A 13241-nucleotide genomic window follows, 5' to 3' on the forward strand; every position below is an offset into this window, starting at 1 on the left:
GACTTCACTAAAAACACAAACAAGCTAAAAAAATAACAAACATTGAATGAAAAGTATTTCAAGTAAGAACTTAAAATAGAAATAATCTCATATAGCTCAAAGATAATTCTGCATTTCTCACACTTAAAACATGTACTGTTAAGATTTGTTTAAATTTCTAATTATAAAATGATTCTTCTTAATTAAATACATATTTTATTATTATCCCATACCCTTAACACATATAAGTGGCATGCATTTTCTAATGTATCTCAAGAGGTAGAGAGCAATTAAAAGACTGACTGCTCAGGGAGACTGGAAGTTAGCATTTAAAATTATATCTGCCACAGTGGGACTATAATTTCATGGAAAAGACTTTTGGAAATCTGGTGTAAATAAAGCAAGAAACAGTCAGGAGATAAGGTGGCTACTAATGATTTCTTGAGGATATTTCAAAGTCATTTTCAGAGGCACGTACAACTCTATAAAACACCGGATTTATATAAATGTGAGATTCTATTCAGAATCACATGCATAAGAAAATATTATGACAAAATAAAATGCCTTATTTTATTTCTTTAATTTCTCCTAATTTTACCCTCCTTTATAATATACATTTTAAAATCTTCACTAGTTCTGAAATCATAAAGTATGGACTATGTAAATACATATAGGGTGTAAGTCATAGTTCAGGTAGTATTAATCTGAACTATGAAAAGGATTTGTTAAGTAAATGAACATAGAAACAACATTGCAAGTGTGGTGAAATATTTGATCTGTTTAGATAAAAAACTCTTCTTAATTACTTTATCAGCATTGAACTGACCACAAACAATACACCTATTACTATCTGTACTAATATTAAATTTATATAAAATCTCTATATTTGATCTCTCAAGTTTACTTTATCAATATCCCAAAACAATATTATGAAAGCAAATATTAAGTTCAGCCCTATTTAGTGCTTTTATAGAACTAAGATTATAGGGGGTAAAGTCTTTCCCAAATAGCTGAAAAAATAGATAACTTTTTGGGAGACACATAATTGTCTACCGGACAAGTGTTTTTAAAAATATACACATAGAATGTTAAAATATATATGAGCAAAATAGCTCATACCAATTATAATTATAAATGAAAGCTGTAAGTCAACAGCATTTGTATCTATTTATCATACTAATTTTCACTGTCATTAGTTATTTAGTAGCCACTCTGTGGAAAGCACCAAAATAAGCCAAATATGAAGAAAAAAAGAGCAATGAACAAAGGATTCTGCCCTGGAGCAGTTCTTAATCTAATGAGGAAGAATTATCATTAATTAAAAAAACTCATTAGGACATAATATGAGAGGAATATTTTAATAAGGATATAACTAGTAACAACCTTCCCTATCAAGTAATATACATGTACATTGAAACATTGGGAATAGTAAATTTATTTTAAAGATCACAGTCAAGTTTCATGAAAATAGGCTGTTTTAATCAAAGTTTTAGAGAAAAATAATTATGCAATTTAGAATGTATATATACGTAAGAGAGAGAATGAGCCAACCTCAAGTCAAACGTACCTTATTAAGGACCTAATATGTACAGAGCACAAACATTTATTAAAGAAAAATTGTTTTTCCAATTAACACATTGACCAGGAAAATTGTCTCTGTATATGCTGCAAAAGATGGCTTGGAATTCCATGAAGTTTCACATTTGAGGGATTTCACATTTCACATGTGTAGAAACGTAAATATCAGTGCCGAATAAAAGTGGTAATTGCCATCAGCCACATACCCAAAGAGCTGTATACATCACAACATGAAAGATACTGATGAACTGATTCTTCTTGGAACTCAGAACAATATGTTAATGAGGCAAGTGAAGAATAAGCTACCAGCATTTAAAAATATGTGAACTGATCATGATTATTTTTACATAAAGCTAAATGTGGTCATAATCCACTTGCCACTCCCACTGGAAGTGGCTATACTAAGGTTGACTATAAAGAAATGAGACGATTTTCATGTATAAGTTTTAGAATAAGCTTTAATATTTTATCATCAAATTTTGTATACATAATAACCCTTAATTATTTACAGTATTTGGAAAGTCTAAAATTAGCATATGTTAATACTACAATATTTTTAAAAGCCTTTAGAGTTTTAAATTATTTTAGATGAACTTTTCACTCAAATTCATCATAAATTAGCCATTGATGTTTCAAATAACTCTGCGATTTGATATATATACTGCATAACCATAAGATATATTTAATCCAAATAAAGTGGTATTCAAGTTCAAACTTACAGTTCAATTGCTTTGTTCCACATGATAACATATCCAGAAAGAATGAAAGATTCAATATTTACAATATGTGTATTTCCTCTTTCTGTTCCAACATAGAGCCATTTACTCTGGAAAGGTAGATGACAGTAAGTAATTCTGAAAGAAAGAAAATTACAATTAAAATATCTAAATTTTATATCTGGTCAGCATTATATTTTCCTTATGCTTATAACATAGCGATACCTATATAAACAATAAAATTTACCATATACTCAGTTGCCCTTAGTTATTAGAGTTTATAGGATAAATAACAATAGTAATGTCATTAAAAATAATAATGATAAAACAACCACTATTAAGTATCTAACATGGGCATTGATTTATATTATTTCTAACTGAAAATAGCACTTCTGTTTCACAAGAATATTTGCTTTTACTTGCCTAGGACTGACAGCTAATAAGTGGCAAAACTGGGATTCAAATCCATTCCTGTTTGGTTGAAAAACTGCCATATTTCTACAATGCTACACTGTTTGTTTTTTTTCACTTGAAATAAAAATTAGGTATATTTGAAACATAAATTTCAGAGGTCAGAGAGTCTGTAGCTTTATCTACATGAGGTGATGAATTATGTACTTTTTATTCTGATGTTTGGCATCTAAGTAGTATAACGAAAACTTATAAGGTCAAAGATCCATTATACTATTCCCTTATTCTTTTGTTCTGCCTTCATCTTCACAATGGGCTTTCTGACCAATTCTGGGAAACTGTTCCATAGCCAAAGCAACCATGACTCCTATATATGAAATTTGGGGATTCATCAGAGTCTTCTATCCACAGCCTCATCACTTTTTCTAGTTGGGCCTACTTAGGCTCCTTAACCACTCTTAAAAAGACATGGGGGGATAAGTTCACAGTTATTCTTTATCCGAACTTGTTATTAAATCATAATATTTCCTAGAATTTATTTAGAAAAGGAGCTGGTAAATTGTTAGCAGAGCAAAACAGAATTCTGACACCAAGCAGACACACAACTATGGAAAAAAAAAAGGAAAATGAATGGTAAATTCCAAAAAGGATTCCATCTTGTACCTCTTTATTTATATAAGAGTGAACATGCAGTATGTCAAATTTATATTTTCAATCTGGTTCATTGACTTTCTCTACACCAAACTTTATCTATTCAAAAGTATTCTGTTGAAGGCACCTTGCACACTACAATCCAAAAAACTAGAAGCCTTGTTATTACATACACATTTACAGAGTCAATTGACAATCTAATTAAAGTATAACATATATGACATTGGACAATTTTGATTAAAACCTAAAGTCTAGAATTGCTGTTGCCAAGAGATACTCAATAATGTTCCACAGAAAATAACTTGATAGTCATGTTTCTAGGCAATGAACAATCAATTTTCAATTCAATCCATGTAGAAAGAGGAAGCTCATTTTAAAAAGGATCTATGATCACCCTTTCTGAATACTGGGAGAGTAGAAAAAACACCAATCCCACTAAAGTAGACACAAATACAGGAGTTCAGGTAGAAAAAGAGCAAACTTAAATATTACATGGTCATTTATAAGGTTAAGAAGAAAAGTCTAAGAACTGCCAGGTTTCAGTAATGAGACCTGAAGCAAGCAACAAAATTCCAATATAGACAGACTTTACAGTAAGTACAAGAACAGTGGAATATATGAAGATCCAAACAGAAATATAAATGTTCCTTGGACCAACACTACTGTATTCCTCATCCTTATTGATAAGAAACTAGACCCTTTATGACAAAAGGGTTTCATCTTATGTCCAAAGTCCAACTGATAGATCATGGTTAAACAAGTAAGAGATTCCCAGAATTAATCTGAACCCAGTTTGAAAAGTAGAACAATAAAACAATAAAAACACTAATTTGAAAAGATATATGCACCCCTATGTTCACTGCAGCATTACTGACAATAGCCAAGATACAGGAGCAATGTAAGTGCCCATCAGTAGATGAATGGATAAAGAACATGTGGTATATACATGTACAATGGAATATTACTCAGCTACAAAATGGATGAAATCTTGCCATTTGTGACAACATGGATGGACTTTTGCTAAGTGAAATAAGTCAGACAGAAATACAACTATTATATGATTTCACTTATATGTGGTATCTAAAAAACAAAACAAATGAACATAACAAAACAGAAACAGAGTTATAGATACAGAGAACAAACAGGTGGTTGCCAGAGGGGAGGAAGATGGGAGGATGAGTGAAATAGGTGAAGAAAATTAAGAGGTACAAACTTCTAGTTACAAAACAAATGAGTCATAGGGATGCAATATATAGCATGGTAAATACAGTCAAAAATGTAATATCTCTGTATGGTGACAGATGATACCTAAACTTATTGTGGTGCTCATTATATATAGAAATATCAAATCACTATGTTGTGCACCTGGAACTAACATTGGGTTGTAGGTCAATTATACTTTTTCTTTTATTTAGTATCTATACGAAATTATGGATGTTCACTCTTCTTATTGTCATAATCACTTCATGATGTATGTAAGTCAAGTCATTATGCTGTATACCTTAAAGTTATACAGTGCCGTATGTCCATTTTATCGCAATAAAACTGCAAGGGAAAAAAAGAAACTGAAACCTAAGGACAACCACTCGCAAAAAGCCAGCTATGCTTTCCTAAATAAAGCAACTACTTAAGCTATAGCCAATCCCATAATCCTTTGCTTTGCTTTCATGTCTTATCTATAAAAGTCTTGCCCCTAGCTATATGTGGAGCACTCTTAACCACCTCTGTTGGCACTGCCCAATTCAAATTGATTTTTGCTCAAATTAACTCTTAAAATTAAAAAAAAAAAGTAATGTGATTTACTTAAGATGATTGACATAGGTGAAGGAGAGGGCATGATTAAACTTGTGCTGTGTGTTTGATAACCATAAGTGACTAATCAATATCCTTATAGAACTTAATTTACTGTATTTAATAGCTACACTTTCATTTATAATGTATTTCTACCACCACCACCTGCAAGATGAAGGATTTTCTATTATATGTGGGCCTTGGAAAAATAATATTGTTCCTATATCCATATTCACTCATTCTTTCATAGTAAATCATCTAACACATTGTCAGTCTTCCTTCCATTCATCCATTTATTCAAGCTTCACTGAATAATTCTTTATAAAAAGTACTGTCCTTGATTACAACATACCTAATCTTTTTCCTTAAAAAAATATAGCATCTAACGGGAGAGATAGACAAGTTGACAAGTAAGAAAAATAAAAGTAAAATGTGTTAATTGCTATAAAGAGTTCAAAGGAGGGAGGGATTAATTCAAGTAAGGGAAATCAAGGAAAGCTAAGGTAGAAAACTGTACAGTATTTGAATTGGGCCAAAGGACTCTGTAATTTGATATATTTTTTACATAAGCATATTAAATAAACAAAATACATGTTTCTCAAGCTTGAATAATATACAGATCTTTAAAAAATTTTTTGCTGATCCTCACTTTGACTTACTTTTATAACTTCTTTAACTTATATATAAAATTAAGAAATTCCTCATACTTATGACTCATATATACATAAAACAAAAAACAAATTAAATACAAATAAAACTAAAACTAGAATTCAAATGACAATTAATTTACATGACATATGAATTTTGTTTTACAAAAATAAAACAATCTCACAATATGGATATGATTCTGACTCCACAGGTTCTTTTATGTCTATACTTACTCTGTGTCTCTCTTTCACCACTTGCCTCTACTTGAATACCTCTGAATTCTGTTCCATAGTATACCATCACATAATTTTATAATCATTTGGTATGAATACATAATACATGTGCATAGTCCACTTCGATTTTTTATTAACCCATAACAATTAAAATAATACTACTTGGTAACAACACAACCATAAATGCAAATATAACTTAACATATTGAAATTGTATGGCAGTATTTTTGCATAAGAGGGTTTATTCAAATCATTCAGAATATTTCCATTAGTCTGATTATAAATTACTGTGGATAATTCACAACCCCAAGACTACGCCCATAAATCCTATTTTGAGAAACACTGTCAATACACAAGCCAAAAATATACTGTAAAAAGGAAAATGGCTTAAAATTACAAAAATTATGCTGTATAAAATTCAGTGGAAGATTTCAGTTTTGAAACCTTCCCCCCCACTAAGTTCTAACATAGTTCAATTTTAATCTTATTTTTTGTCTGGATTCCAGGTGAAACTTCTAGTACCGGGCATGATGACTCTGGCTCCAGTCCCTTCTATAATATTTATAATCATTCTTTATAACCTGGTTATACTCAGAATCAGGTATATGATTCTGCATATTAAAAATACAAACCAGAGATGACAATTCAATAGTTCTGGAGTGATATCTAGGAATACTGTTTTAAAACTTTTTCTGGAAGGTTTTGATACACAACCACAGTTAAGAACTACTAAATTATAACGACAACTTTAAATTTTTAGTATAGATAAATATCTCATTAAAATGCATATCCCAGATTCTAGGCACGCAAACTGTGACTCCTTGGACTTAGGATGGAACATATGACTGATATTTTAACAAATATTTTGCTCTTCAAAATGAAGTCCATAGACCAGCAGCATGGATGTTACCTGGAAGCTTAGTAGAAATTCAGAATCTCAGGCCCAATCCCAGAATTAGAAATTGAATTTTATGAAGAACCCCCAGGTGAGTCACACACACATGAAAGTTTAGGAAGCACTTCTCTAGGTGATTCTGATACAGATAATTACATTTTAAGAAATGTAGTTCTGTGGCTGAGTGACTGCTGCTTACTTACTCTTCAAGTTTTAGGATAAGAACCTAAATTACTTAGTAGTAGGGATAAAGCTATGTAGTACCCCCCAAACAACTAATGATGGTTATAATAATGATGATAAGGTGAAGCACAACAACAGCTAGGGAAAGGGACAGATAGCTACCCTAAGATTCCCTCAACATCTTAAGTCAAAGGCTGATATTTAGGAGTTTTAGTGGAAAAACTCAAATCATATAAAAAGCAAAAGTAAGGAATTAAATTTTCTTTATGAAAAAGAATCTGATAATTTTAGACAACCTATACCTAGCTGAATTATAATACAAGAGATAAAATTAAATAGGTAGTGACATTTTAGTTAAATTTCATTCATTGTCTTAATGGGCTCTAATTAACCAGAAAGTAAAAAATTCACTGAATTTTATTGCCCACAATTAGTTGAAAAACTAACAAATGTAAGTCAAATTTTAAAAATAAGTCAAATCTGCATTTGCATAGGGAATAACAATGATTTTTGGCAAATGCAATTCTTAGAAGCTTATTTTCATTCTCCTACAGTGAAAGAAATAACATTTTCTATCATCATTTAAATTCATAGAATATTTCAATTTCTGAATGGGAGAACTGAATTAGTGGAGGCCACGTGGGGAGCAGGAATGAATCACAGGTCTCCTGGTCAGGGTAATAAAAGTAGAAGTATGATGGGGAGCCATAACCCCACCCCAGTAAGATGCCTCTCCCAACCTCAGGTGTTAGTTGAAGGCCAAATAGGGAACCTGAACTTCTATCCTCACCAGTTAGCAACAAGAGGTCATTTGCCCTTCTGTTGCCAGAGCGAGGTCAAAACAACCCACCCAAAACAGAAGGTTTAAATAAGACCTAGGGTGCCATAACATTATACTGAAAGTGTTCAGTTTGTATTAAAAAATCACTCATACCAAGAAATAGAAAAATCACAATTTGAATTAAAAAATAGATACCAATATCAAGATGATACAGATGTTAAAATTCACTGAAAAATATTTCAAAGAACCTATCATAAAATGGAACAAGCAATTATGAATAAAATGAAAAAAAAACAAAAACTAGAAAGTCTCAACAAAGAAACAGAAGATAAAAAGAAGAATCAAATGCAAATTTTACTACTAAAAAGTACAATAAAGAAAATTTTAAAACCTATGGATAAACTGAATAGCATAATGGAGGAAACAAGAGGCAGTGAACTCAAATATAAAGCAATATAAATTATCTAATCTGTAAAACAGACAGAAAACAGATGTGTAAAAAAAAAAATCAGAGACTCAGAAACCTGTGGGACAAAAACAAAACATGTGATAACAATCATGTTATCAGGGTCCCAGAAGGAAAAGGATGGGACTGAAAAAGGAGTCAAAAAAATAATGTCTAAAAACTTCCCAAATTGGTAAAAGGCAAAACAAAGGATTCAAGAAGCTGAAAAAACCGAAAAGGATAAACCCAAAGAAATAAAACCAAGGCAGATCATAACCAAATATCTGAAAACTAAAAATGAAAAGAAAAAAATCTTGAACGTGACAAGAGAGCAACAACACTTTAACTACAGGGGAAAAATTCCGATGATAGCAGATTTCTCATGAGAAAACAGGGGGCCAAAAGGAAGTAGAACATTACTCAAGGGCTTAAAGAAAACTGTCAACCCAGAATTCTATACATGCCAAATATATTTCTGCTTTTATTAGATGAAGGAAAGCCAAGAATTTGACACTAAAAGATCAATTCTAAGAGAATGGTTAAAGGGAGTTTACTAAACAAAAAGGAATAATTTTTTTTTAAATAGGAACATTTGAATATCAAGTGTGAATAAAAAACAACAAAAAGTAAAACTATGGGTAAATACAATATATTTTCCTTCTCATAATTTCCTAAATTATGTTTGACAGTTGAAGGAAAAATTATAACACAATCTGATTTGGTTCTAAATATAGAGAGAGGAAAATTTATTACAAATGAGGGAAATAAAAAAGAAAAGGTCTTTATACTTCATTCAAACTGGGAAAATGCAATAGCAAAAGACTGTGGTAAATTGTTTATATATAATGAAATGCTTATAGCAACCTCTAAAGAAGTGAAGTGATACAAAAGGACACTAAAAAATAAAGATAAATCAAACTGAAATTCTAAAAAAATGTTCAATTAAAAACAGGATGGCAAGAAAAAAAATACCAAGTAGGTGAAAAACAGAGAGATCAAGCAGACAACAAAAAATAAAATGAGATCTTAAGTCCTGAGATATCAATAATTACAGAAAATGTAAACACCAATTAAAATATACAGATTGACAGAGTGAACTGAAAAAACATAACCAAACTATACACTGTCTACAAGAAACTTACTTCAATTATATTGACATGGAAAAGCTGAAAGTAACAAGAATGACAAGATATATCATGCAAACATTAATCAAAAGAAAGCAGAAGAGGTTACATTAATATCAGATTAAAAAAAGAGTTCAGATAACCAGAGACAGAGAAGGACATTATGTAAAGATAAAAGGTCAGTCCACCAAGAAGACAGAGCAATCCCAAATGTGCATGCACCAAACAACAGGTCGCAAAATACATGAAGCAAAAACAGATAAAACTGAAAAGAAAAAAAGAGAGACTCCATGATGCTAGTAGATTTCAACACCTGTCTCTAGCAAATCAGTAAGGATACAAAAGAACTCAACACAACCATCAGCCAACAGAAACTAATCAACATTTATAGAATAATCTGCTAAACAACAACAAAACAGGCATTCTTTCCTAGCAGCCATAAAACATATACTAAGATAGATGATATCCTGGGCTAAAAAACAAACCTCAGTAAATTTAAAATAATTCAGATCATATACAATGTGTTCTCTAAACACAATGGAATCAAACTAGAAATCAATAAAAGAAAGATAATAGGAAAAAAATCTCCAAATGCTTAGAATTAAGCAACACACTTCTAATCCATGGGCCTAAGAAGTCATCACAAGGGAATTCAAAAAATACACTGAACTGAATGACACTGGAAATACAATAAATCAAAATATGTGGGAGCTTAGACATTGATTTGAAACTTTTCCTAAAGCAATGCCAAAAGGGAATTTATAGCACTAAATACTTACATTAGAAAAAAGGAAACGTTTCGAATCTATGTCTAAGTTCCCACTCTCAAGAACCTAGAGAAATAAGAGCAAAATACATCTAAACCAAGTAGACAAAAAATAATAATAATAAAGAGCAGAAATTAATGAAATTGAAAACAGTAAAGCAATGGAAATAATCAATGAAACAAAAAGCAGTTTCCTTGAAAAGTTCAATAAAACTGAAAAATCTCCAGCAAAACTGATCAAGAAAAAAAAGACAGGGAAGACCATTTAGCAATATTAGGAATTAAAAAGGAATATCACTACAGATCATGCAAACTTAAATGTGACAGTAACAATTTTACACAAGTATTTCTGACAACTTATGAAATGAACTAATTCCTCAAAAAGCACAAATTAGAGGGCTTCCCTGGTGGCGCAGTGGTTGAGAGTCCGCCTGCTGATGCAGGGGACACAGGTTCGTGCCCCGGTCCGGGAAGATCCCACATGCCGCGGAGCGGCTGCGCCCGTGAGCCATGGCCGCTGAGCCTGCGCGTCAGTAGCCTGTGCTCCGCAACGGGAGAGGCCACAACAGCGAGAGGTCCACGTACCACAAAAAAAACACAAGCAAACAAAAAAAAGCACAAATTAGAGCAATTCCCCAAATCTGAAGGAGATTGAATAGTTCTATAACTAGTAAGAAATTTTAATTAGTAATTTAAAAATTTCCAGAAAAGAAATCTTCAGGTCCATATGGTTTCACAAGAGAATTCTATCAAATATTTAAAGAAAAATTATCACCAATTCTAACAATCTCTTCCAGAAAATACAAGAGGGAAAACTTCCCAATTCATTCTATAAAGATAGGATTACCTGAGAGTGAAATCAGATAAAGACAATACAATAAAGAAACCCACGAAGTGTATACCCTAAAAATATATAACTTTTACTTGTCATTTTAACTCAATAAAGCTGGGAGGGGGAAAAAGGTATGCACCAATACTCCTCATGAATACTGATGTAAAAATCCTTAACAAAAGATTAGCAAATAGAATTCAGCAATATATAAAAAGACCAAGAGAGGCTTATTCCAGGAATGCAAGGCTAGCTCAATATTTGGAAATCGGTCAATGTAATTCACCATAGTAACAGGCTAAAACAGAAAACATGATCATATCAATTGATGCAGAAATAGCATTTGACAAAATTCAACATGCACTCATGATAAAAGCTATCAAAAATAGTATTAGAGAGTATTCTCTCAACTTCATAAAGATCAGCTACAAAAAGCCTACAAGAAACATTATACTTAATGGTGAAAGAATGAATGCTTTCCCTCTAAGATCAAGAACAAGGCAAGCATGGCTGCTCTCATCCCTCTTCATGAACATAGTTTTCAAGTTCCAGCCAGTTCAAGAAAGCAAGAAAAAGAAATAAAGTCATGTAGATCAGAAAGGAAGAAATAAAACTTCCTTGTTTGCAGATAACATGATGGTCCACATAGAAAATCCCAAGGAATCTGCAAAGAAACTCACAGAAGTAATAACTCACAGAAGTTCAGTAATGTTGCAGCATATAAGATAAACATACAAAACTCAGTTGTATTTCTACACACTAACAATGAGCATGTGGAAGCTGAAAATGCAACACCATTTAAAATCACTCAATATATGATATACTGAGGTATAAATATAAAAAACAATTATAGAACTTGAATGCTAAAAACTACAAAATCCAGATGAAAGAAATAAAAGATCTAAGTAAACAGACATCCTGTGTTCATGAATTTTAATACTCAACATTGTAAAAATGTCAATTCACATTTTTATAAAACTCTGGCAAAATATTTTTGCAGATTTTGTTGACATGCTTATTTTAATATTTATATAGAAAGGCAAAGGGACAAGAATAGCTAAAGCAATTGTGAAAAAGAAGAATGAAGTGGGAGGAACCAGCCTACCCAATTTCAAGACCATATATATCTATAATAAAGACTATGTGGTATTTGCAGAGGGATGGAAATATAGATCAATGCAATAGAATAGAGAACACAGAAAAATAAACCCTTTAATATGTCCAACTGACTTTTTTTTTTTTTTTTTTTTTTTTTTTTTGCGGTACGCGGGCCTCTCACTGTTGTGGCCTCTCCGGTTGTGGAGCACAGGCTCCGGATGCGCAGGCTCAGGGGCCATGGCTCACGGACCCAGCCGCTCCGCGGCATGTGGGATCTTCCCGGACCGGGGCACGAACTCGTGTCTCCTGCATCGGCAGGAGGACTCTCAACCACTGCGCCACCAGGGAAGCCCTCCAACTGACTTTTGACAAATTTGTAAGTCAATTCAATGAAAGAAGGCCAACAAATAGTACTAGAGAACTGGATATCTACTGAGACAAAATTGAATCTCTACCTAAACTTCAAACCTTATACAAAAACTAACTCAAAACAGATCACACATTTATATTTACATGTAAAGTATAAAAGTTTACCCAAAAAAGGAGAAAATTCTTGGGATCTGGGACTAAGCAGTATGTTCTTAGATTTAATTTAGAAGTATGATCCATAATCACAGAACTAATAAATTGTGCTTCATCAAAATATAACCCATTTTCTACATGAAAGACTCTTACAAGCATGGAAATACAAGCTATAGACTGGGAGAAAACATTTACAAACCATATATCCAACAAAGGACTAGTTTTTAGAATAAATTTTTAAATGCTCAAAACTGAATGGTAAAAAAAAAATACATGAGAAAGTGTTAACAAATGGAAAATCAATTACTCTACTGGACCCAGGAGAGAAGTGAAATCTTGGAACGAACTACAACTCCAAAATTTCTATATAAGAAGTTCTTAGGGAATCCAAAAAGCAAGGGAGACAAAATCAAGGACACTAGAAAAATTTGAAGCCTCTGGTACCTACAGCCACAGCAAATGTCGATACAGCCTAACTCCTTATTGTATCAACATAAAACCTCATATTAAAGTCCTATCTACCTCAAGTACTATTACCCAATACACATGTCTAGCTTTCAACAAAAAATTTATAAGGCATGCTAAAAAGCAA

At 32.0% G+C, this 13241-nt stretch overlaps 1 protein-coding gene across 2 annotated transcripts in view; it reads right to left on the reverse strand.

The window, feature by feature from the left end:
- STXBP5L (syntaxin binding protein 5 like) overlaps window positions 1–13241 on the reverse strand; it is a 405174-nt gene that overhangs the window by 270006 nt on the left and 121927 nt on the right. For both annotated transcript variants that reach the window (XM_032630474.1, XM_032630475.1), the window contains exon 5: window positions 2277–2411. In XM_032630474.1, the coding sequence (XP_032486365.1) occupies window positions 2277–2411 (135 nt within the window). The remainder of the gene's footprint in view (window positions 1–2276; window positions 2412–13241) is intronic.

The sequence above is a fragment of the Phocoena sinus genome, chromosome 4, assembly GCF_008692025.1.
Source record: "Phocoena sinus isolate mPhoSin1 chromosome 4, mPhoSin1.pri, whole genome shotgun sequence".
Lineage (NCBI taxonomy): Eukaryota > Metazoa > Chordata > Mammalia > Artiodactyla > Phocoenidae > Phocoena > Phocoena sinus.